Here is a 27353-nt window from a genome sequence, read left to right as displayed (position 1 = left end):
GGAAGGACAAGAACAAGCTGCATTGGGGACGGAACGGGCTGTCGAGCTCAATCCTTGCAGATCATCATCAGCATCATCATCATCATCATGACGCCGTATAGATTTACATGCCGTACGATTTGCTTCCTCTCTCTCCTTGTAGAAGTATCCTGACTGAGGTTTCCTAGTTTTATTCAGTCCCTCTAGGAAAATTCAGCATAATAACCCTATTTGGCCGCGACCTACTCCTTCCCAGTCTTGTCCAGTTCGGTACTAATCAGTCGACGTTATACTGTACGTTCAGAATACTGATAGCGTCGTTAAACAAGAAGGAACCTTCTGGCCTTGGTCCATGTATTCTTGTATGTCTTTATTCACAGTAAGTATGCCAACTGCCGGTCACGGTAGCCGAGCGGTCTGAGGCATGTACTGTCTTCGCTCGCTCGGAAGTCGGGATCGTGGGTTCGAATCCCACCCAGGGCGTGGATGTTTGTGTGCGTTTTTCTGTCTTTGTGTACAGGCAGAGACCTTGCGACGAGCTGATCACTCGCCCAAGGAGTCCTACCGAATGTGTAAGATTTAGAAAAACCGAAGTGAACGCTGTTCATGGAGGTAGGCCTAGGCCCCCTGGGGTTGTAGTGCCAAGGAAAAAAAGAAAAAGTATGACAACAGTAGATGTAGGTTGTACAGTGACATACAGACTGGCACGAAAATCAGTTAACATAGATAGATAGATTGGTTGGTAGGTAGGTAAGTATGTAGGTAGAGATGATTTGATAACTGGATGAGTAACCAGGTAAGTTACACAAGAAAGTAGATGAAAAGTTGGAAGATCCAGACTGTGATGATTGGAAAACGCAAAGAATTATTTACGAGAACTGAAAGTAAAGAGTAAGTCACACAACAAATTATATGGCAGAATATGTACATATTGGAAAGCAGGACCGTACAGACAAGGGTAAGCAAGGAAGCCAAGCAGAAGTACACTTTCAGTATACCTTGTAACAACAAAGTATTTTTCTGTTATGTGTCGGGAGATTAAAAGGAATTTCTTCGGATTAACAGGATGACGTAGGCTGCAATGTACGTACATGAAATGTCAGTGATACCCAGTTTCCGGTTCCTCCCACAAATCAACCAACCGAAGTGTTCCGCGTCATTAAGAACACCCAGTCGTCTTTTCCTGCGAGACATCTATCGACTGCAGCTGAAACCTAATTAGTACATAATTAGTAGTTAATTAAGAAGAACAGGGCTCCAGTTGTCGCACATGTGTTACAGGAGGACTTGTCGAACAGGCGCGAATTTAGGGGGCGTTGAAATATGTCCTGTCAGCAACGAATACATCAACAACAGGCAGAAATTTCCTATTTGTAAGACTGTGACAAGTGACAAACTTGCACGTTTCCCAGGCCGACGAGAGCCTTTCAACAGCAGCAAGAATTAATATCATGGTTCACGGTTCTCAGGCTTGTCTTTGTATAAAGTTTATTATATGAACGCAAAATGGGGAGATCAAATATATTTAACAACGTCGAGAGAGGAATAATTGGAGAATGTCTCCTACCATTCCAGATGCTTGTAATGCTAATTAAGAACCCAATAAGAAATTTGGGAAAAGTGGCTCGGAGAAGGACTTCTCGTTTGGAAATGTTTAACCAAAGTAACATCCCTTGAGCTTGTTAACATTCTGCACCCTGACATTTCGTCTTGTCACACATATGGCTCGCAAAAGTGGTCGAAACAGGCGCAGTACCCACACGGTGTCCAACAATTCTCGTCCTAATTTTGTTTTCAAAACAATTGGGTGTGTGATGTTTCTAACGTATTAAAGTCGAGGGAAAAATAATTTTCTCTAGGCTTTCAAAGAATTATAATAACCCATTAATTAACTTACCAGCCAGACAGCCTATTTAACAACTAACCACCAAGCCAATAATCGAACAACGAATTATTTGTCTCACCAGCTAAATTACTATTTGGCGAAATAACCAACCAATTTACTCACCAACTAACGAATTCATCTAACTAATTAACTGATTATAGGATTGGCTGACTGATTATTCAGTTACCCCCTTCCTTACTTACTAGTTTATCTGACTGACCAACTTACTAAGGAACCAGCTCATTATCAGACTGATTAATTTTAGGCTAATTAATCAATTAAGTCATAAATTTAGCAGATAACAAACCAAATAACAATTAGAAAAATTATCTGATTATGCTTTTTCACCAACAATCTACATATCTAACCGACTAACTAGATTAAACTCAGCCTTCCTACTTTAATAATTCTGCATTTACCTAAGAGAACCTCTAAAAATCTCCGTGGCTTTTGGTCCGCAAGCGAACTATACCGACCGAGCGACCGCGGCTTGTCGGCGAAGTTAGTGCCAACTTTTGCGGACAGAGGGTGTCGCTCGGTCAGCGCAACGGATTCCCACGGCCGTTAATCTCGGGGTTCTCTTCCCGTAAAAAAATATTCATTATCATAATCAAAATTGTCCGCATCTGCTATTGTTTGCATCTTGTTGCACTGACATCCATGTCAGTAACAATCACATATCTCTTCGCTGGAGTAGTCCATCCACAATAGCAACGGGAATGTTTCATCTTCAGCTAGTGACATAGACCGTTACGTTATCGTTGTAAACTAACGGGATTCTGTTTTCAGTTGCTTTCCTTGTTCATACAGCTGTGGGAGTCCGAAACACACTCAGGACTTGCCTTCCGTAAAGGGCAGCGCCATAGCTCAAGCGGCAGCACGGGTTCGATCCTGGGTCTGGTCAAGTGGGATTTGTGGTGGAGAAAGTGGCGCTGGGGCAAGTTTTCTCCGAGTACTTCGGTTTCCCTTGCCAATCTTCATTCCACCAATTGCTCCACAATCACCCTCACCTATCATCTGGGGCTGGTACAATAGGCCAGATGTGGCCACAGTACAAGGGACTTAGTCCCACCCCACTAGCAATAAAAAAATACCTTCCGTAAAGCTGCCTACACAAGGCATGAAGTAACCTGGTTCGTATAAAGTGGATCGACTTCATAAAAAATGATTTAATCACAACAGACTCTCCAATTTCAATATTTCATTCAATTATTTGTTTCTTCTATGCGAGCTAAATTCCCACCCCATCCTTTTATTTAATTCATTATTACTACTAGGAGTAGGCCGCCTCTGTGGTCTAGTGGTCAGAGTTCCTGGCTGCAGAACAAGAGGTCCGGGTTCGATTCCCGGCGCTACCAGAATTTCCGAGAAGTGGTGGATCTGGAACGGGGTCCCCTCTCAGCCTCGTAAGGATAATTTAGGAGCTATTTCAAGGAAATAGCGACTCCGGTCTAGAAAACCGAGATTAACGACCGTGAGGATTGGTTGCGCTGTCCTCGCGACACCCTCTATCCGCAAAATTTGACACTAACTTCACCGACAAGCGGCGGACTCTCGGTCGGTATAGTTCGCTTGCGGACTGTAATCAACTGGAATGACGGAGATCTTTTTATTACTAGGAGTACATGCTTATCAATTTTCTGGTTGTGACCTTTCTAGAATTGGTTTAGGTCCAGGTATTGTTCTCAGCATTTGAATATCCTTCATCTCCCTTCTTTCAGCAGAAATCTCTCTCTCTCTCTCAGTGTCACATACGTGCATGCACACACACACAGGCACTAAACAAGAAGCAGTCATTCAATTAAAGTTTTAACATTTCCATTCTATAGATTCCTTTCAAAAAGACGAAGTGAGAGTAAGAGACTGAGATAAGAGAACGGTTGTGTGCATATCCAGAATTTATTCAGGTCTTAATTTATCTTAAATATAACATATTTCTTAATGTTGTTTACTAAAATATTACGCAATGTTTTGTCATGGTTGTATTTTGTTCATGGCTTCCTGAGTTTCTTCTTCGAAGCTGTTTATCTTCCAGTCGGCAGCTGTGAAGAAGTTTGTTTTCAATTCTAGTCTATTAAGAACAGTTACTGAGACCGGACTTTGCAGCTTAAACGAGCGACACGCTGAATGAGCATTTCTTTGGCGGTCTCTGCTCTTGGAAGGGGGCACTTAATACAAGGGGCCACATTAATACTAAATGTTGGAGAAACACATCATAAGCAATACAGTGAACTGAAATAACAGAGCTTTGTTTATATCGAACTCGCTGACTTGGCAATAACGCACTGGACTCGTAACTTCGAGATTCTAGGTTCAAGCATCTGTCGACAAAAAGGGCTATCCTGACTGGGGATTTCGTAGTTTTCCTCAATCTTTCAAACAAATGTCGAGATAGTAACATAATTAGGTAATGACCGCTTCCTTGCAAATTATCACCGATTCATCATTCATCCTGTCATTCGGTGTTATACAGTCTTGATACTGAAAGATCATAAAATGACCCACAAAAAGAAATCAGCTGCAATGACGGTTTTTCGAGAGTTGTTTTAGGTCTTTAGGTTTTGCTGCCGGATGTCGTTATCAATTACGTCAATCGTTAGACTTACAGTCTATCATATTTGACATTTTTGTTCCAAATATATACAGTAACGTTAATATCTGTCGCATTTTCTACAAATCTTTCGGTCCTGATAGTCGTTAACTGATTCGAATTCACCCCGAAACTATTTCCTCTCGCTACAGATTGTACGTGCCATGTTCCTTATTCGTTTAAACCCAATTTCTGTATTTCTGCTGATAACATATGCTTTCAGAAACCGTTCATCTGGCTGATTAAGCGACTGAGTCATCGCAATAATGTACCGTCACGTGAGTTTAGTGACTATAAACGAGGTATGGATTGGTAATCCTACAAGTAAGGATTATGTTCTCACTGTTCTGCGTACTTCACAAATCACTATAAGACACTAGTTTTTTTCTGTCTGTTACAGTCTTCACTAGCAGTTGCTTGGTAGGGGCTTTCATCGGCGGAATTTCCCCTTCCTCTGGTTCCAGAACTGTCCCATGTCTCAGCTATCAGCTTCTAACAGTAACAGCTAACAACAACTGAACCCCAGAGCTTATCTAACTGACTAATACAAGGCAAAATCAAAATTATGTTATGACCGACAGTCAGTCGGCCAGTCTGTCTTGGTGTCAATCTGGGGTCCAAGAACAAATTTCTGTTACTGTCAGACAGTTGTCAGTTTGATGTGACACCGTGTAGATAATTTGTTAACCGACGTTTTGGAGGAACGTATCGCCCCCATTTTCAGAGTATAAGAAATGCACTAGCGTTGATCCAGCGTGAGCAGGTGTCTGAAGGTTTCTTTAATGTTACATCAAATTGTACACTACTGCGTTTTAGAGGGCTTAACGTATACACAGGTCTTTATCTCGAGTTCATAAAATGACATACACATGTGCTACGGAAAGAAAAAAGATGCTCCATATTCATGTCCTGCGAATTGACTGAAAGATTAATTAAACTACAGGACTTCGAACGTGGCTTAAAAATGGCTAAAGGTTTTCAAGAAAGAAGAAAAATAACAATAAATCAAGAAGCCCTGGGAAGAACTGATCGCCCATTTTGCGAGACGGATCACATAGAAAACGACGCGTCCAACAATTATTTTTTGCTGCGGGAACGTCCTTAGCCAGCCGTTGCCTAGCAACGAGAGGATATACAGAGGTAGACCGACATGCTCTCTTCTGATACGACAAGGGCTACATAGCAAACGAGTTCAACAATTCTTATATTGTAAGATTTGAGGCTTTCAAGGTGGTGACCATGAAGAAAGCAGTCTTCTGGGATTTGGCACCGTGTATATGTGGTGTTAACCGACGTTTCGGAGGAAAGACTGCTTTTACCGGTTCTCACGGTCTCTTCGCTTGCAGATTTCTTATATTTTTCCCTCTACCCTGAAGATGGAGGCGATATTTTCCTCCGAAACGTCGGTTAACACCACATATACACGGTGCCAAATCCCAGAAGACTGCCTTCTTCTATTCTTATATTATTGCGTTTGTATTCGTTGCAGCGGTAACGATTTTAGTGAACCGTTGCCTAGCAATAAGAGGGGGACACACGTGCAGACACACAGACTGATGGAAGGGATTTATGAAGTACGCCATTGAGGTGGGCTATTTACAATGATATACATACCAAGTTACATAAATATTGGTTCAGGCATTCAGAAGTTAATAGGGGGGATAAACAGGCACAGCGTGACATCTCATGAGTTTATTTTCGTTTTTTTTTTTTTGAACTAAAGAAAGTGTGTTAAGGGATGATGCTGTTGGCAATAGCTCTTTCCAATGTTCACTCGCGAATGGCGCTCTTTGGTTTCGCCGCCACGAGCCTCACAACTAACTGTTTCGGTGTAGAATGAAACAGTATCATTTAAACAACACACTGACGTAACAAGGGTCTCGGTGTCTGACATTAGGTGGAGAGAGGAAACTGGCTTGTTCACTCTCTGATCTAAGGTCCCCACAAAACAGGGGGAAAAGACTGAAGCATAACATCAATGGAATATGCCCGAAACACAGGCCTCTTTTTGTTCGGTACAAATTAGGCGCGGAGCTAATGTTGTATGCGACACTAGTGACCTCTGTTTTTGGTCGACCCTTCACTGTTTCGTAGAAAAGTTATGTTTTTTGTCCTGTTTTGTGGTGGCAATTAATCAGTCTGTCTGATGGCCCTCTTACTGCATCTCGGGTTACCCGGCATGCACTGCGGACACTAACCTAACCTAACCTAACGTAACAGTGCTGCCAACTAGCCGGAAACTGAGAATTCTAAAACATTTACTGGGTTGAAAGTAATGTGGAAATATACAGTGACTATATAAACGTTTCCACGAACACGGAGCGAGACGACTTACTTTACAAAATGTTTCTTTTGTAACTAAGTAAAATAAGAACATTAATGTCTTCTGGAATATGACGCCTTACAGTTTGGTAGTTACAGACTTCTGTTTTATACTCTGAAGATGGAAGTTTCAGGTTACTCCGAAACGTTGGTGCCTTTCTAACAGACTACACAAGCATCACATCCCGTAACAAATGATTTCATGCTCACTCAGTATTGTTCAGACTGGATTTTATTTCCTGCTACATGCTTAACACCTCATGGGAGCATCGTCAGGCACTAATATATTTTTGACATGTCTAGGGTCACTGAACTCCTAATCTGGATCCATATTGGTGCAATGCGTCGTGCTCTGTAATTTAAATTGTGCCTCGGGTTATAATATAAGTAAAAAGGTAAAGTTGTCCCTGTACTTAACTAATTAAGCACTACGCAATCAAGGCGTATGGGGGAGTGGATGTATAGATCTACATTTGCTTGACCTCGGCACTAGTTGGAGGTGAGTGGTCAGCTTCACCCCTCGGCCGCTTTGCCCCCGGTACCCATTGGATAGGAGGTTGGGTGGACCCCAGAGCCAGTCTGATCGACATGGAAGAGAGAAAATTCGAACTCCGACCCCTGTCTTCCAGCCCCTAGCCAGTCGTAATACCGACTGAGCTATCTCGGCTCCGGTTACAGTATAAGTATTAAAATTGAATAATAGAAGTAAACTCGGTCTTGCGGACTACAGGCCACGGAGTATATATATAATATATATTAGGAAAGTATATTAAATACTGACAATTTCTTTTGGCGCTGCAGCCCCAGTTTGGGCCCTGGCTTACCTCTTTGAAACTCTCCGTTCCAATTCGGTTTATTAGATTTTGGATATTCGGTAGGCGTGAAGCTGACCAATTATTTTCAGCTAGTGCCGAGGTCAAGGAAATGTGGATCTATACACACCTTCCCCCATACGCCTTCATGGTGTAGTGCTTAATTAGTTAAGCATAGGGACAACCTACTTTTTGTAGAACACAAATCGACTTATTCCACTTTTTTTCTTATGTGACATTATCCCAACCCATCTTTTCTAAGCTCGGATATGGTCCATATTTTATTTTGGACTCAATTTATTTTGTCTTTTGTTGTTCTTCTACTGCTTGCTGCTGTAGGCATATTCTTGTTTCCTCTGTTCTCACCTCCCTTGCGTGAGACAGGAACATTTGTTCTCGAATTGCCTATACGACAGTATACTTGGGCTAGCAGGCCTGTTTGCCATGAAAATTCTTCACTGATACATCAGTCAACATCCAGGGACTGAATGCTGCATCCGGATATTCTAATCTTTTTCGTGATTTTACTCATCTCAGTGTTTTATTTTTCCCTTGGCACTACAGCCCCAGTGGGCCTAGGCCTACCTCCATGAACTTCTCCGTTAACTTCGGTTTTTCTAGATCTTACACGTTCGGTAGGACTTCTTGGGCGGGTGATCAGCTCGTCGCAAGGCCTCTACCTGTACACAAACTCAGAAAAACGCACACACAAACTAAACATCCATGCCCTAAGTGGGATTCGAACCCACGATCCAGGTTTCCGAGCGAGTGAATACAGTATATGCCTTAGACCGCTCGGCTACCGTGACCGGCCATCTCAGTGTTTAGATTGTTGAATTACAAGAGACCTATTTTCATCGTTCACTAATCGACAAAGCCTACTTTATGCGATGTAAGTAAGGCTTATATAAAACAACTGAAATACAAATTTGTCCCTGTGCTGAATTAATTGAGCAATAGGGATTGAAGACATATGGGGGAGTGGAGGTATAGCTCCACCATTCCTTACCTCGACATTAGATGGAAGTTAGTGGTCACCTTCACGCCCCCTGCTACTACAGGTACCCATTGGATAGGAGGTTAGGTGAGACCCTGAACCTGTCTGGGTTCTGTGGAGAAGAGAAAACAACACATATTATTGTACACTACACTCCCGTGTGAGGGTTTCGCTGGTGAAGCTGTCAAGATTATTGTCTTCAGGATGATGGGTCACAGAGTTACAAATGCTTCAAGGGAAGCTGCCATCTCAGTTTTTAGGGTTCAGTGAAGCTGGGGAGTAGTAGGTTCCTACTTTTAGAACCCTTTATCTTCATAAAGAGTACTGATTTTTTGTATCTTTCCCCTGCAACCACCTAGTTTCCACAACCCTGATTTATAAAATGCGGTTGTTCCTGATCTTCCTAGCAGGCTGAAGGTCTGTTACTTCTATGAGTTTCCTTTGTTAAGTGTCTCGAATTATTCTAGGGCCCATCTTGCCTTATGTAGAAGGGGAAATTTAGTGCTGTTTATCTGGAAATTAAAGACAGCCGGATACTGAAATTGACAACTCATCTCTGCAGGGTTTCGAAATTAAAATACATATCTTATATCTACAGACTTTCATGACGTTGTGACTGGTTTTGTATAGATATAAAAACGGTATTTTGCTTTGGAGGCGGAACAGAAGCTGTAAATATTCGAGAAAGAAAAGGGGTCAAGACGGATGGATGAAGTGGAGAATGGAGACTATTACATAATGGGAAACTTGTCGAATCATTCATCATCATCAGTAATCTGTCAAGACGACAGGTCCACAGTCTCTTCCAAAACAGTTCCTCCACTTGATGCGATCTAGAGCTTTCTCCTTCAAATGACAGTATCCTCTTCTGTCCCCAAGGTCATCCAGCATCTTCTTACGTCTTCTTCCTCGTCTTCTTGTCACTTCTATCCGCCCCTCTATCTTTGACGTTCATAATTTTTTCAGTTTATAATTATTCAGCAACGCTGTCAGTTGCTCAGCCTGTACAGAGTCGAATGGTAAAGGTAAAGACAAAGTTGCCTCTTCATTAGTTAAGCATCAGTCCATAAACATGTATGGTGGAGTGGAGGTACAGCTACATGCATTCTTAACCTCAGCATCTGATGAAAGTGCGTGGTCAGTTTCACGCTTCGGCCGCTTTATTCCCTGGGAAATAACCTCGGTTCCCATTGGTTCAGCCAAGACACTGCCTACAGGAGATGGGAAGGTTACTAATGAACTGGAAGGAATGTGAAAGGAGACGATCATGGAAAATTTCAAGGTATTATACAGTGATTGGCCTGGAAAATTATTCATTAATAATCCAACAATTTGACGCTATAAAGTCAGAGCTGTTGGCAACGTCGTTAAACAACAAACATAAACAGATGTTTGCAATTGTTTACGGTGAAATTATGGAGACACAGACAAATGGATGCGTGACTCTTAGTAAGAAACAACAAGTACATTTCAGAGGTGTGGTAAGGAAACCAAGAGTAAAGCGCCACGGAAAATTATAATATTAAAATTGATCTTACGGAAACTGTGCTCAGTATCTACACGTCGCCACATCCCAGAAGACGGCATTCTTCATAGTTACTGCCGTGAAAATCTCAAATTTTGCATGTGCTAAAATCTTTTCGGGAGGTGGTTTCGAGGACTATGACTGACTCGAACTGGCGAAAAGAATTTCTGAATGTTGAGATTAGGCTGTTTAGTGATACCCTCAACAGCTTTGGTTTCTTGTAATTAAAGCTTGACCTGTGAGGTCGATGGGAATTATAGGTGTTTGGATTTATGGGGTCTGTTCCTTCCCCCCTCCCGCCTTCCTGGACGTTGTCTTTGATTCACGACTTCACTAACCCGCCTGCCCCTTCACTCCTCGTATGAGCCTAACTCAGCAAAACGACTTAAAGGCTGATTCACGTGCACTTAAGTTATAGGTACGGGTAATAAGGACGGTGAAGATTGTGATAGGGACTGAAGGTACGCTGACAGTTGTTCATACTGTCACGACACCGGTTGGCCTAATTGGTCTAGAACGTTCCGCGATTACTGCCCGTATTTTTAGATATGGTATTCCTCAGACAGGCCAAATTAAAGGAAGAGTTTTGGGGGGGGGTGCAGGTGTCGCTAGCAACTCCAGAGCACAACAGAAATAAATTTGTTTCGAAATATTTTACCATGAATTATTAGTATGAATAAATCAATCTACCTCCAGGAAGATTCCTGGTTCTCATTTCTTTCAGAGGCTGAATCGACCCCAGGGTCATAGTCCGGCTGGAAGGATTAGGTCAGTTGAAGAAATCCACATCATCGGGACTCGAACCCGCGACCTTTCAGCTTGTAGCATAGTGTCCCAACCAACTACGCTACGGTGTACTCTCAAAGGAAAGAAAGAAGTGTTTAAATTTTTATTTTTGTGCGACTGACTGGCCTACTTATATGTCATTGGAAACTATGTGTTTCGTTATCAGGGTCTGTCATTAAGAAGTAGCTACATCCCAAGGGCTGTTTCTTAATGACAGGAGAGAGGGGCCACACACTGTCATTACATAGCCCAGCAATTCTCACAACTTACACAAGAAAATCTATTTGCCAAATCTGATGTCCTGAGATCAACATTTAGCGTAGGCCTCCTGGTTTTAAGAGTGTCCCCAACTTCAGTACTTAAATTATATGTAACCGTGATTTATAGCCTTGTACGTGTAATCTGCTGATTGGTTGCACCGACTCTTTGTTTACTTAACGCCTCCTCTTCACCGGAATAAATCATGCAGCATCGAATATTAATAAGATTTATTTATGAATGTTATAAGTATATTAGAATGAGCCGGGATAGCGTAGTCGATATCGCGACTAGTTACTGCCTGGACGACCGAAGGGTCGGAGTTCAAGTTTCGGTGGGGCAAGAATTTTATTTCTACGTCGTTCAGACAGACTCTAGGATCCACCCAGCCTCCTATCCAATGGGTACCGGGGGATCTTTCCACGGGGATAAATCGGCAGGGGCGTGAAGCTGACCACTCACCTCCAGCTAGTGCCGAGTTCAAGAAAATTTGTATCTATATATTCACTCCCCCACACGCCTTCATGGCGTAGTGCTTGATTAGTTAAATACAGGGACAACTTTACCATATAAGTATATTACAAAGATATTTTGAACGAACGGATAGTGAGATTATCCGCCTGGATATCCTGAGTGAAACTTTGAAGACCCTCAGTAGAATGACCAGTGTCTCAGTCCAGTTTCGAACGGAGCATCTCTCGAATAAAATTCTAGAATATTGCCGCTGTACAATTAGTTCGGTCCAGTTGTTCATATTACAAGAATACAGGGTATGCAGAGCTGATTACTGCGTTCCATTTCTGTACGTGTTAAGGAGAAGATGGTAAAGCTATCCCTGTAACAGACCGTGAAGGCTCACAGATGGCGGTAAGGTTGTCAGCTTTACGCGCCGGCCGTCCTTTACCCTCCCAGGAAGATTTCTGGTCCACACTTCTGCTAGAGGCTGAGTCGACCTCAGGGCCATAGTGCGACTGGAAGGATTAGGTCAATTGAAAATATCCACCTCATCGGGACTCGAACCCGCGACCTTCCGGCTTGTAGCATAGTGCCTCCGCCAACTACGCTACCTCAAGAGGACTATGGTGCATTAGACAGGGGGAAGAATGTGAGCATGATAACAGTTATCGCTCAGAAGGAATTGAGAACACAATATATAGTTAGAGGGGGCGTAGTGGTTGAGGTGTTATGCTACAAGCCGGAAGGTCGCGGGTTCAAATCCCGATGAGGTCATTGGATTTTTTCAGTTGACCTAATCCTTCCAACCGCACTAGGCCCTGGGGTTTACTCAACCTCTAACAGAGATGAGTACCAGGAATTAATTAAATAATTTTCCTGGGGAGTAAAGTGCGCCCGGCGCGCAAGGCTGACAACCTTACCGCCATCTTTGAGCCGATTGTCTAGATTATGCGGGACGCTGAACGTCTCACAACCCTATGGACCTTCACGGCCTAGTACAGGGATAGCTTTATTTTTACTATATATAGTTAGAAGTCCTGTGTAACAAACAATCTTTTTCTTACGATTGAAAAAGTTGTTAGCCCCATGCTCAACACCCAAGCTGAAGATCATTACTGCTCATTCTGTATAGGCCTATTCACAGCAATATCCGATAGGCCGTCTACTCCATCCGCAACCCGAGGACTCACCATGCCGTCGTGACAAGGGGCCCACGACCAATAGGAAAACTCAGACATAGGTTGGAAGATAATATTAAAATAGATCTTAAAGATAAATGTTAGAGTGGTACGGACTGCATTAATCTGGTTTATGATATTGTAACGTGTCTGGAATCCAGAAGAGTCGCTTCTATGGAAACGCTAGAACAGACCGTTACATAGGAAGTAACAATAGCGACACTGTAATCCCAACAGTGAGCCGTTGTGTAGAGAACATCGAATCTCCACGGTTACGACGAATACGCGAAACGTTCCCACAGAGACAACGCGATAACAATGGGTAATTGCGTAGGAAAAGCGGAACCGACAAAGCAACGTTTCCACTGCTATAACAGAGGATTCATTTGCCTAGCAGCGGCCAAGGTTATAAAAGCCCGGCTTCAACGAGAAGTCTTCAGTCTCGGAATAGCCATCTTAGAAGAAAGTCTTCATCGAGCCACCTAAGAAGTCAGTCGCTCTCTCCAGCCTTCGGAGTAGAGTGTCTCGGAACAACCGCCAGGGAAGACAGTCGAGTATCGGCCGAGACATTGTGTAGACTAACAATTGCAAAGCGTGTGATTGTGCAAGTGAAGAACAAAAAAGGTTCTACGGAATTCGAGAACGGCGTGAATTTATTTGTAGCGCGACACACAAAACACGCTACAATATGAAACAGTGGAGGGCTCTTGTGAACACATTCGAGTTCCATAAAATGTTCGGAAATTCTTGAGTCGCTGAGCGACTGGCGGCTTCTCAAGGATTCAGTTCCATGGAGTTTTTGGTAGACTATAATTAGACCGAACCAGTTGACTGATTGTGACTGGGAACTATAGTGATTTTCTTCAGCCCTTCCAGGCAAATTCCGGAATTGCACTTTCAACTGGGCAAAGGTCGTTTCTCTCCACACACTTTTTAATTAATTATTCATTAATAATGGTACCAATCGTCTCTATGTAGTCTGAGCTACTGAAAGCATCATTAAAGATTGGACCAGCATACAATCTATTCAGGATGCATATGGAGCGTGGGACTGTCGATGTTTGAAGAGACATCCACCTATTAAACTTCTGTACAAATATTTACCGCTGTTGCCGTAATAAATACACGGACAAGCTTCAGTCTGTTGTGTCTTCGTTAGCCGTTGCGTAGTAGCGCTTCGGGCGATGGCAGATTGTTAGCTGGTTAAGCAGTCACAGCTGAGCTCTTTCTCCCGGATAACTTAATTGGATTGAGTCTGAGTCTTATGTTACGACCGACGGTCTCTCGGCCAGTCTTATCATGGAATAAAGCACCCATGTGGGGCTTACGACCAGATTTTTATTACTGCCAAACAGTTGCAGGTATGTTGATGTGGGCCGCTTTCTCTGACGAGAGGACATGTCTGTCGTTTACTACTGCTGGCCCTCGGCAGCATAGTCATTCTCGTGTCCAAGTTCCGTGGTACTCGCGAGCATATTTTATTGTCTTATATTCGAGACTGCCTTTTCTTCGCCTCCTACGACTCGCAGGGCTACGGTGGGGGTATTCGCCCCCGCCTCCACATGGGATATGAGCCACTGAATTGGATTCAAGAATGAACTCTCTTTTGTAACTTCGAGAGAACTGAATAGAAGTCTCCACACCAGACAGTTCATGTTTTGGTCTCTTGTATCAGTTGTAGCTGAAACTCCTAGTGATTTAAAGCTTATATTCCCGTGGAAACCCACTATGTTGATTGTTTGTATCCACGGAAATATTTGTTGAATCTTCGTTGATATGAGAATGCGTTTTAGCGAACCGTTGCTTAGCAAATGGAATTCCGCTTGAATGAATGTGGGTGGTTCCCACAGGAGTATATGTAATTTCAGTCAAGTGACTTGCGCAGTTCACAAGCACATGCCGGTCCACTTGTAGCTCGTAAGCGCGTTGATATCCAGCTTCGTCGTTATTAACTTGCGGGATCATGGTGTGAACTGCGCTCATAGGTACTTCCCCGGCCCTCTTCCAATAGGAAGCCTCTATGACCACGTTCACTGGCCCTGCTTCACGTCTGCTCCATGTACAGCCTGAATATTGTATAGACAACTTTTATAGATTATTCTAGACAGGACACGAGATTCAGTTCTTAGTCTTCTGGGCTCAGAACAGACTGTCCGCTCTGCCACATAAGCTGCAGCTGGCCGCCAGATAGACGGAACTGTTGAAAACATATCATAAGCCGCTTCTGATGACGTCACATCCACCTGCAGGTAGCCGTACGGATTAGAGACGAAGTCGTACCCACTTGATCCCTGACGCATACAAATGTATTTATTTTATGGACGCAGAATTGCAGCGAGTTCGGAACCAGTAACTCCATTGAACATAATCCCCCTTCAGAAGCTGACAGTTGCTCAGATGGTCAAGAAACTCGAAATTTACGACACCTTAAGGTTTACTGGGGAGCCGGGATATCGTAGTCGCTACTGTTTGGAAGACCGAGAGGTTCGAGTTCGAGTCCCGGTAGAGGCAGAATCTTTTTCTCCTCCATGACTTCCTGACCGGTTCTGAGGCCCACCCAGTCTCACATTCTATGGGTACCCGGAGATAAAGCGGCCGGGGCGTGAAGCTGATAACTCACCTCTAGACCTCCACCCCCCGTACTTTCTTCATGGCATACTCCTTGATTAACTAAGCCCGGAGAAAAATTTGTATTTAGCTTTGCCATCTGACGACACCGGTGCGGGACAGCGCTCTTGTCGTGACCAGTAAGACATTTTGTCTTATCCGTAGCGTCCAGACTGACTCTGGAGTCCATCTGGAATGGTAAACATTTGGAAACGAGTGCTGTTTCCCCCGAGTTAATGCGGCTGGGGCGTGAAATTGATCACTCACCTTCATTTAGAGCCGACATTAAGAATGATGGAGCTATACTTCCACACCTCCATACGCCTTCATTGCCTAATACTCAATTCATTAAGCACAGGAACAACTTTACCTCTACCTTTAACCATTCGGCGCTGTATAACTTATGCAGAGGAAGAAGTGTACTTAAACTTAAGAATGACGGTCTAAATCACATATAACAAAAAAGGAAAAATTGTCCCGGTGCTCAATGAATTAAAGACCGTTATGAAAGAGTAAGGGGGATCTCGGCGCTTGACGGATGAGGGTGGTTAGCTTCAGGCCACAGTTCTATACCCCCGAGGGGAGAGGCTGGGTGAGCACCAGAGCTGGTTTAGACGAAGTGGAAAAGAGACAAGTCTTACCCCTTCCGGGATACGAATCCCGGTTGTCCAGTCCGTTGTTGTACCGGCTGAGGTATCCTTACTCCGGGCACGAAGCAAATATTGTGTAGACACTACAGACATGTCAGCTGTCTGCGGATTGATATGCAGAACAAAGCAGTGATTGCAAGCAGCACAAGAGGCTGTGTGCAACAGGTCTCCGTGTCCATATTGCCCGCACGTCCCCTCTATTATCGATTTCAGTCGGCGGGCGTGGCGGACCAGTGCCGACCGAACGTCACGAACCTCGCACAGGTTTCCGAGAAATCGGCAATCGGAATTTCACAAACGACGGCTTACCAGATGTCTTGGAATTTAAATGGATTCTTCTCGTGGTCAGTTTAAAAGCGGATTATTTTTCGGAAAGTTTTCAGTGTTTGGATGTCGCTCGGGTAGTCTGCTGGCCTGCAACATGTATATGAATGTTTGTGGAGACAAGCTTCTTCGTGATATCTAGTTTCTTTCGGAATGTCCAAGATTACATCTTCTGTAAATTCCGTAAAAGTTCGTTTTTCCTTTTTTGATCTTCATTTTGTGAAAAACAAGCTGGCCAATCGCAACAGACGGACAGATATTTCTCTTCTGTTAACTATGGAATATAATTTAAAATAGGACTATCGATTTCTTTTTCACACATAAACACTGCTTTCAGTTGTAAATTAATTAACAATAATCTTTATAGAATGTCATAATTACTAGGTTTTGGGGCTTTGTCCATCGTCTGGTATTCTAAAAACGAGGGAACACAACGTTTCGGAAACTGGGTCTGTTTCCGTCCTCAGGTGACGATGAACAAAGTCCAAAAATCCAGTAATTCTGAGTACTATACACCACCATAACAACCCTTAAGAATCTACTTTCATAGGGTTTGTTTCCTAATAAGTTAGAGAATCAAGTCTGATTCTAAGGAGACACAAAATATATTCATTCATTCATCAGTAATCTGTCAGACGATAGGTCCACAGTCTCTTCCAAAACAGTTCCTCCACTTGATGCGATCTTCTGTTTTTGGAAAGAGACTATCCAGGAAAAGTGATAATGTGATAAAGTGATAATAATAAATATATATCCACATTTTAAATGTGACTACGAAAACTTTTCTTATGCCCGAGAACCGCTAACTTACGAAGTCATTCCCTTCATGTTATCAGGTGAAAAATTTTTTACGCAATTCTCATTTCCTCTTACGCCTACGCATTGTATCTATTCTATCGCTTAACATTCCATCCCCTTTAACAGAGCGGACCATAGCTTGAACTGGTTCCGAATAACATTGCGAACATTTTACTTCAGAAAAGTCAATTAGCTAAAAGTTAGAACATTTACAACTGCGGACAGACACACAGGAATGTGAGGGGGAGAGAGAGGGGGTATTAGTTGGAACACGCAACAATAAGCTGAAGCAAGTGAACGAAATGAAAGTTGTTGAGGGAGGCGGCTCCTTCCAAAGCTTATGTTTGCCACGGAGCCTTCACAAGACGCTCAATTAAAACTTAAAACGATCGCAAGGGATCGCATTTGTCAATTAATTTTAGAATAATTTAACGACCCTGTTTCAGTTGCAGATGTTAGATATGTTAGCTTATTGCGTGGAATGAGAAATAAAATATGATTATAGATAGTGAATGGGGTATGCGGTAGCGTAGTAAGACGAGACACTATGCTATAAGGCGGAAGGTCGCAGATTCGAGTCCAGATGAGGTTGATTTTTATAAGTTTACCTAATTCTTCCAGCCGTATTATGACCCTGGGGTTGACTCAGCCTCTAACAGAAATGAGTACCAGGAATCTTCCTGGGGGGGTAAAGGGCTGCCGGCGAGTAAGGCTGACGACTTTACCGCCATCTGTGAGCCGATTGTCTAGATAATGTGGGAGCCCCAATCTCTCACAACCTTATGGGCCTCCACGGCCTGTTAAAGGGATAAATTTACGTATAGATAGTGAATGGATAAGAATTTTAGAGGAAACTGTCTTTCGTATATTTAAAGGTACGGCCCCAAAATACGCATGAAGAGAAAAATAACGAAAAATTGATTTGTATAGAAGAGTAAAATTTATTAACTTTGATGGCTTATTACCATATGAAGTTTCAATAAGATTTGAGGTTTTCAAGGACGTGATTATTTATTTTGTTTTCCTTTGATTTCAGATTTCGTGCAATATTGTGGGTAGACAGCAACGTAACGGAGAAATATTTATGCACTTCGAACCTGAAAATAGAGGCAACATTGCTCCGAAACCTTAACATCTGCCCACAAGACTACGCGGTATCTCATATCAGAAGACACCAATATGAAACTGTCAGTCACGTGTCTTCGATCCTGTAAATCCTAAGCCTTAAATAACTTTAACTCTGAAGATGGTGGCGGTATGCAACAGATTTCATTTCCACAAATTTTATTCGCATATTTACATTCAAACGAAGAGTGCTTACAAAATCTTTAAAAATACCACGAAGATGGAGGCAGCAAGTTCCTCCGAAACGTTTGTATCTACCGACAAGACTACAGAATGTCATCATGCAGAAGACCAGAATCTGAAAACTGTACAATTTTCTCTTTTTATCAATTGCTTCTTTCCGACAGAGCATGATAAATTATACAAGTCTTCACTGCACTGATTACGCAGATTATCCTGGTTACATAGGCCACGCCATAGCTCAAACGGCGGCCCGGGTTCGATCCCGGGTCTGGTCAAGTTGGATTTGTGTTGGACAAACTGGCGCTGGGGCAGGTTTTCTCCGAGTACTTCGGTTTCCCCTGCCAATCTTCATTCCACCAATTGCTCCACAATCACCCTCACCTATCATCTGGGACTAGTACAATAGGCCAGAAGTAGCCGCAGTACAAGGTACTTAGTCCCACTAGCAATACAAAAAAGGCTTACATATAATTTTGTCCTACAAGAGATTTAGTCTTAGATTTATTGATCATCGAATGACAAAATGATTTTATAAATAACGCTAAAGAAAGATTTTGGAAGCTTTCATGGTTTAATTTCAGATATAATATCTGCATTTGTCTGCAGGGTTGAGTGAAACTAAGATAATTACCAGAGAGCGCAGGCCGGTCTAAGGCGTGAACTGTCTTTGTTCGCTCGGAAGCCGGGATCGTGGGTTCGAATTTCACAAAACGCATGGATGTTTGGTATGTGTACGTGTTTATTCTGTATTTGTGTTGTCCTTTGTTTAAGTAAAGGCCTTGCGACGAGCTTACCACTCGTCCAAGGAGTCCTACCGTCTGGAAAACAATAATGAAACTGAAAATTCAGAGGCCAGGGCCCAAAGAGGACGTAGAGCCAGTAAAATTTCTCAGTCAGCAGAGCCAGTATACCGACCGAGATTTGAATCGATCACCTCCAAAATTCTAGCCAGAAACATTATCATTTGAAACAAACTACCCTTTCATAAAAATACAGGACACCAAATATCACATATGGACACTAACAAAAAATAATCCACTCTTATGGACCTCTAGCCCTGCTAACAGTGCTATTATTTGTGCTTAAAAATTTCATGTGCTTATAAAATTAAGTAAGTAAAGGTTTCCCTCTAACAGTTCGTGGAGGCCCATAGGGTTGTGAGATGTTGAGGTTCCCACATTTTCCAGAAAATCGGTTCATAGATGGTAGTAAAGTTGTCAGCCTTACGAGCCGGCCGCCCTTTGACCCCAATAATATTCCTGGTACTCATTTCTGTTAAAGGCTGAGTCGACCCTATGGCCATAGTACGGTTGGAAGGATTAGGTCAATTGAAAAAATCCACCTCATCTGGATTCGATCCCGCGACCTTCCGGATTGTAGTATAATGCCTCAACCAACTGCGCTACCGCGTGCCCCCTTGTACCTCTATTGTTCCTATTAAGCGATTAATAGTTTCATGTTAGCCTAAGTGGTTGAGAGATTAAATGTTTTAATGTTGACGACCCTACAATTACATTTGGATGGGATGAAATTTCGCTGGTCTTCAGGAAGAATACCATTCCCTCCCCATAGAATTTAAATTTTATGTCACCGTTATTGATTTTTGCAAAGTCATTTGCATACCCCCCTTTTGATGTCCATATAGGGATGCCCACATACTATTGGGACTCTACCAGACATGACCTAAGTTTAGGCTTACATAGAGATGGGAGCAGGTACGTAATTATAAGAACACCAGGAATTTGCTTAAGAAGAAAGCACATTGGCTTCTATCCTGACATAAAGAAAACCACATGAATGTCCTAGGGAGAGTGATGATAAAGCATTACGCATTCTTAACCCGTTCATGATATACACGTATATATGTTTGCTGTTGTGCTGCAACATGCTCCAGCGCTGGAGAAATCCAGAGACGTTTTGTTTATGGAAGTGAAGAAAGAAATGAATTTTTCTCGGCGGGGATCGAAATGTGGAGCCCAGTTCCCAGGCTCTTGTTACCTGAACTATCGTGGATCCTTGGCCATGATATAGGCCTATAGTCAATAGGCTACATGAAGACAAAATTTTCTTCTGTATATTACGACGAACATATTGTCACGTGTGAGAGTTTGGCGTGACTAATAAAATGGGTTCTGGATTTGGTTATTGGGTTTATTGGGGCTTATTTGCAATTACAGTGAACTATAACAGCTCACACATTGAACTCCTTCCGAACGACGTCTGTCTAACGAATATTCTATGTAGAATCCCTGACTAATCTCTCACGAATCGCTCACTAATCTCTCATTGCTCTCTACGGCTCTCGAATCCACGAATGTCCTGCCTTTTATAACCACCACGCGGCTGGTATAGAAGTCGACATATCAAACTGCTGATATACCTTGATGATGGAGGCGATACGTTCGCTCGAAACGTCTGCTTACACGAGATCTACGCGGCGCCACATCCTAAAAAACAGCATTCTTAATAGTGACCGCCGTGAAAACCTCAAATCTTACAAAGATTTTTCTCTTCACCACTGAATCCATGTCGGAACGGGGTTCCACTCAGCCTCATAGCTATTGGGGTAGAGCGGCTGGAACGTGAAGCTCACAGCTCAACTGCATATAGGGAGAGGTTAAGAGTTCGTGGAACTGCACCTCCAATCCCCTATATGTCTTCATTTTGTGGTGCTCAATTCAGCAAGGGGCAATTTAATTTTAATTTTTTTTATTTCCGGTGAAACTTAATTGAAAGTGCTAGACAGGCAAATCTGTAGGCCTATGTGAAAAGAACAGTCGATCTGCCAGTACGTGAGCTGTTTAAATATAAATTTTCTTCATTTAACTTAAATATCAACCGAAATAAATATGTAAATTAATTGCAAAATTTGTTCCTAATCTTTGTGAATATTCAGAACTCTAACTGAACAGACCTGAATGCATTAATACTACAGTCGTACATGAAAGAAATCTAAAGGCCAGATTGTGCCACGAAATTTTCAACCTCTAGGCTTTACTAAGCATGACTCTCATTAGATTTAGGGGTTTGATGAATCTTCTTCTTCTTCTCCTTCTCCTTCTCCTTCTCCTCCAATTCAAAATTTTAATCAGGTGGCCTTTTCCGGCCTCTATGAATTCCAATTTCTGCGAGGTCCACCACAATCTCTTCTTTCTTTGGGTCTAATTCGACATCGATCTTCTTCCACATGTTCTAGACAGCCTGCATCTTCTTATTCTCCTTACCTCTTCAATCATAATTTTATTCGGTCTCCCACAATCCCTTTCATATTTCAGGAATTGCATTTCCGCTGTTTTTAACTTTTGCATGTCTGTTCTTTTTTTGGGGGGGGGGCTCGAGGTAGAGTAGTTGGTTGAGGCACTATGCTACAAGCCGGAAGGTCGCAGGATCGAATCCCGATGAGGTGTTTTTTTTTTCAATTTACCTAATCCTCCCAGCCACTCTATGTCCCTGGGGTCGACTCAGCCTCTAACAGAAATGATTACCAGGAATATTCTTGGGGGTAAAGGGTGGCCGGCGCGTAGGGCTGAAAACCTAATCCCCACCTATGAGCCGATTGTCTAGATAATGTGGGAAGCTCAACATTTTACAACTCTATGGGCCTTCATGGCCTGTTAAAGGGATAGCTTTACTTTTTGCTTTTACTGTTTTTATTGCCAAGAATTTGCTTTCATATAGCCGCCCCTTGGTAATATTTTTCTAGACGAATATTTTACTATGGTATTAGTTATACCCGTCTTGTTCAGATTCCCATTTTTTTTTTAATATCATCTGCAAAGGAAACATTTCGGATGAAGATTTATGTAAGCACAGGTTCGATACTTGAGGAGACACAAAAAGCGAAAGGGAATATTAGAAGAAGAATATTCAGAACTGCTAGGTGGTGGAGGTGACGGTGGCGGTGGCAGCATTTTATTGACGAAACACGCGATTCGCGCAATGGGAGGCTCAAAGAAAGAAAAGCAAAACAAAACGAGTAGAAAAAAAAATCCGTCTCCCGCAGTAACACCCTTATACGTTTTTCTTGTAAAGTTCTCTTCGTCTATGTTTACGCTCATTTTCTTCTTCCCCCATCCCTGTTTCTTCTTCTGCTTTCTTCATCTCATCTCTAGTCTATACGGTTCAGAATCCTGTTACCTCTTACGAACCAATAGGAAGACAATTGGGCGGTTGCCATGGTGATACGGTAGGAGGCGCTTGCGCAGGTCGTACTACTAACCTGTTACGTTTTTAAATGGGCGTGGCTAGGATCAATCCTCCTAGTCCGCTGACATATGAATCAACCAATGCGCAAACGAGTCACGTGATAGCATCCGTGGCGCGGCGCAGCGGTACGGCGCAGAAGCAGAAGTGTTGCAGACCATTCAGTGGTCGCGCAGTTTCAAGTGCGAAAGGTTTCTGTTCTCGATATCTCGCGCGCACGGCACAAATACAAACCATCCCCCCACCTCTGTCGTGGAAAAAGAGAGAGAGAGAAAGAAAAGAAGGAAAAGAGTGAGGAAATTTTTCTTTACTGAACTGATATTTCCCAAGCTTGCATATTTCTGTAAAGTCGACATCAGTGTGCGGAAATCGTGAAGTGCTTACTGGCAACAATCCAGTGGTTTGGTATAAGTCGAGTGTAGTGTAGCGACAGCTGTTCCGGGACAACTGTAAAGACTGCAAGCAGGACATAACAATAGTAATAGACGTATGAACACAGCATTGTTGTGAACCTGTCTAGAAATAACTAGGTAACTATCATTATCTAGCGTGGCCGTTGTTGAACAACAACTGATAAACTGTAACCAACCACGTGTTACATTTAGGCCTAAGACTATGTTATATGAGTGTATCGTTTCATTACTTTCTATTTAATGTGAGCCATTTCATTACTTTGGTAGAGAACGCCTATTGCTGAATGTTAAGCATCGCAATGTAAATACATTGTATGCTTCCGTGCTGAAGAAATAAATCGAAATCATGTTCTCGGAGACAAATAAATTGTAACCAGTTAACGTCTGGGAAACTACAGTACAACGCAAATAGAATAATATATAATACGAACGTCATAAATCATCACAGCGAGATTAATTAATTTTTATTGTTGTATTGCATTGCTGAAAGATATTTTCAAAATACTTCTTAAGCCACTTATTTCACAACTGCTCACATACGGCATAATCTTAATCGTTATATTGTACACAGCAGCATCTTATATTCTTTGTCTGGAGGGCGATCTGCACGTCTGAAGTGAGAGTCTTCCCAAATATTTCTGTTACGTGATCAGTGAACTGGCTGCGAAAAAATTCAGAAAAGGGGGGTTCATTGCACCCCCCAGAATAAATTGTATGCTGAAGGGAAACCGAATTGATTGCCAGGATTCCAGAAATTACGTTAAAGGGGCGTTTTAATCTTCGTACTGACCCTTAGTAAGAGGGAGCAGAAATTCAACCTAAATCAATCAAATTATTTTACATCCAGACTTTGAAGAATTCTGAATATTTGTCTGTGAATACATTCTTGTCAAGACTACCATTAGACTCTGATCAACATTCCAACACCGGCACCAACACGACGCCTATACAGGAGCACCCCCCTGGACAATTACACCCCCGGCGCCGCGGGGGAGGTGGAGGCGGTGGTGGCCTGACTCCTGTGGCTTACTCTTCATCTAGTGACGGTGAATTGGTACATCTTAACCAGCAACAACAACAGCTGTTACAGGAGACGCCTGGCGTCCTGGCGACCACAGCTGGGGCCCCCACATACCTCCCTGCCGCGGCCCTTGGGCTCGGCCTCCACCAGCACCCCTTGTTGGCCCATGGTGGCCCTCCAGGGGGCTGTTGCGCTGTTACAACCTCCCACAACATAGGTGAGTGCAGCAGTAAACACGTTATAGCAAACAGGAAATTGTGTTTAGTAGCAGGGTAGAGTAGTTCTGAAGGTTCCATGCGTTTTGCTTACCCGCAGGTAGACGTATTCTGTATTGTCTCCTTAGGAGGGAGCTGGATCTATTCAGGAAGCTCAAGAACATACGGATAACTCAGTTATTACTCATAAAATAAATGTTACGGGACATGTTGTGACAGGTTTATCCATAGACAACTTTCCTAGTGGGATACAGGGTCTTATTATAGAGAGAAGGCTTATGGACACAAATTTTTCAGAAGAGACGAAACAAATCCTTGCCTTCTCGACAAAAATTTTTTTAGGAACAGAGATATTTCACGGAAAGTAAAATTCATATTAACAGCGAACATAAGCATTGGATACGTTTGTTGAAATAAGTTACAGTCAGTGTTAACTTAGTTTCTAAACGCGCCAACGAAAATAATTCCCCGATGTGATACTACTTATTTGTTTCTTACGAGAGCTAAACGACTGCTAAAGTAACTGACTCTTCCGTGACATTTTTTAACGCTCTCAAAATCCAAAATAAATGATAATTTTACGATACGAAATTCTCGTGCAATCCGGTTAGAGTCAACCAACGTTTCGAAAGAACATATCGCCTCTATCTTCATTGTGAATGAGTAAAAGGGACAAGAAAATGGCATGAAGCAAACAGAATGTTCTCTCAGAAGTAATGCTACCTGCTCATCTATGACGCTATTGATCACTTGTTAATGTTTCGGACACGGAATCCGTTTCCTTCCTCAGGTGAAAATTTTGGGTTCGTTAGAAAGAGTTAATCTCTATTACTGGACAACCGAAATCAGTAAGACCATACTTACATATTTTCAATGTCTATAAGTAGCTGGGATCAGAATTTCACAACGGGAGAAAATTAGAACATTTACAATAAAATTTGTGGTAATATTCGGGTCTAAAAATGGAAGTCGAAATGTCTGCTTAATTACTTCTAACAGTAGCTACCCACAAAATAACTGATTCACCCCACAGGATTTCAAAACTGTCAGAATCCAAAATTCATACTAATTATGTTTCCATGTGCTACATTGTACTATATAGAGATATTGACATTCTGTTTGCTTCTGAAGTTCCCTTCTTAGTAAAATGAAATGCAGGCTTGCATCCTGTGCAAACATTCATATGCCTGTGGAGCTGAAGAAACGTCATTAGTAAGTTACTGAATATTTACCGCAGTTCACAACTTTCGTCTTCGTACTAACCATTTCACAACCGTGGTCTTATAAGACATGGCACTATTACCATAATTGACCTGCCACCTTGTGCCTTCCATCATGGAAACCTAGGCCTAAAATGTCCTACTGAAGTTTGCCGAGATTTCGGAATTTCCCCTTCGTCTAACAGTATTTCAAAAGAACACAGCAAACTAACTAACTAACTAACTAACTAACTAACTAACTAACTAACTAACTAACTAACTAACTACCTAACTTCATGAAGCTGAGTACTTCTTGAGAAACCACCAGCCGCTTAGCTACTCAAGAATTTCCCAATATTTTATTGAATCCGAGTGTTCATAACCGTGTTCACAAAATTCTACCACTCGCCCCTATCATGAGCCAGATATATCCAATCCATATCATCCCATATTATTCCTCTTAAGATCCATTCCAATATTATCCTCCCACCTATGTCTAGGTTTTCCCAGTTGTCTCTTTACTTCTAGCTTTCCCATCATAATCGTATATGAACACGACATTTCAGAAAATATTTCCATCCTCAGGGGAGAGGATGGTAAAATATTCTCTCAGTTGGGTGAGCTACATAGACCCAGTCTGAACCTCTGGAACCTGCATGTTCTTGTTATAGAGATTCGCTCTGTCTGATGGACTCAGCTGAGTAGGCGCCTCTCCACATATACACCTGATGATGGAAGCAGTTACAGTCTCCGAAACCTTGCGCTCTTGTAGAATGTTATTAGGAGATGGAGCAAGTCCAGAGAAAAATCAGTCCAGAATGTAATGCACCATTATTAGAACCCTTCAGAAATGAATATTTTTTACCATTGGCACTGTCATGATATAGAGTAAACAACAATTTACGTATTTAAAGTACAGTGGCTACCATGTGTACCATCTGCTTTAGCATTAAAAGACTGTGGATATTACCCCAAGTTTGTATTTATGGGTCACATATGATTCTCGGAATAAATAGTGAATATTCCGACAAACAACATTCACCGACTGTTTATATATGAAGGCGCCACTATGTTTCCTGTGAGGTACGAACTGAACTTTTTAATTAGACGATTTTCAGGTTTCAAAGAGTCGATAGACTGTCATGTAGAGACCGCATGACCACCATTGCAATACATCAGCAGCAGAACTGTCATTATTGTAACTTAGTTACCACTTGACCTCAACAAATTTCATCGCCTATATAATTCTAATTTTAATAGACCATACAGCTATAAACTCGCTAGATTAGTCTTACTATATATGGCACGAAATTAACGCCATAACCAATAGAATTATCACTACATTTCAAATGCAAATGCTGTATTATAGAAGCTGCCATTCCAAAATAGTCCTAAATACATTACAATCTAGCCGCTACGGAAGTGCCAATAGTATGGCAAACCTATAGGTCTATTTCAATGTTAGGCAAAAGTTCTGCTCCACCAGTTTACCCATAAGGAGCTAGAGAAATAATTAAAATTGATCAAGTTGAAATATAGAGTTAAGCTTCGGTTTAGGAACAATTCCAGCATTTTGCATAACCCAGACTGCTCTATTCTTGTTCCCTTCTATAAATAGAATGAAAATAAAACTAAATAAAAAAATCAGGTAATATATTTGGTCTACTAATGCTAGCTTTAACATGTCAGATCTACTAAGAACCTTCTCCCATTAAGAAATTTATTTATTTATTTTCCACCCTTTGGTTCTACAGCCCCAGTTTGGGCCTTGGCTTACCTCCATGAAACTCTCCGTTTCACTTCTGTTTTACTAGAGCTTAGACATTC

The 27353-nt window shown here is 42.2% G+C and overlaps 2 protein-coding genes across 2 annotated transcripts in view; one reads left to right on the top strand and one right to left on the bottom strand.

Annotated features, from left to right (window-relative positions):
- LOC111869407 (RING finger and transmembrane domain-containing protein 2) overlaps positions 1-27353 on the bottom strand; it is a 198754-nt gene that overhangs the window by 17204 nt on the left and 154197 nt on the right. The window lies entirely within an intron of this gene.
- The window catches only part of LOC111869419 (LIM/homeobox protein Lhx8), a gene marked incomplete at its 5' end in the record, with an annotated part of 103908 nt that continues 100445 nt past the window's right edge, over positions 23891-27353 (top strand). The window contains one exon of the mRNA XM_033753426.1: positions 23891-24329. Within this exon, the coding sequence (XP_033609317.1) occupies positions 23891-24329 (439 nt within the window). The remainder of the gene's footprint in view (positions 24330-27353) is intronic.

This window comes from Cryptotermes secundus, unplaced genomic scaffold (genome assembly GCF_002891405.2).
Source record: "Cryptotermes secundus unplaced genomic scaffold, Csec_1.0 scaffold813, whole genome shotgun sequence".
In the NCBI taxonomy this organism is placed as follows: domain Eukaryota; kingdom Metazoa; phylum Arthropoda; class Insecta; order Blattodea; family Kalotermitidae; genus Cryptotermes; species Cryptotermes secundus.
The sequence above is the reverse complement of the archived record's forward strand: the minus strand, read 5'-3'. Positions and strand labels throughout refer to the sequence as shown.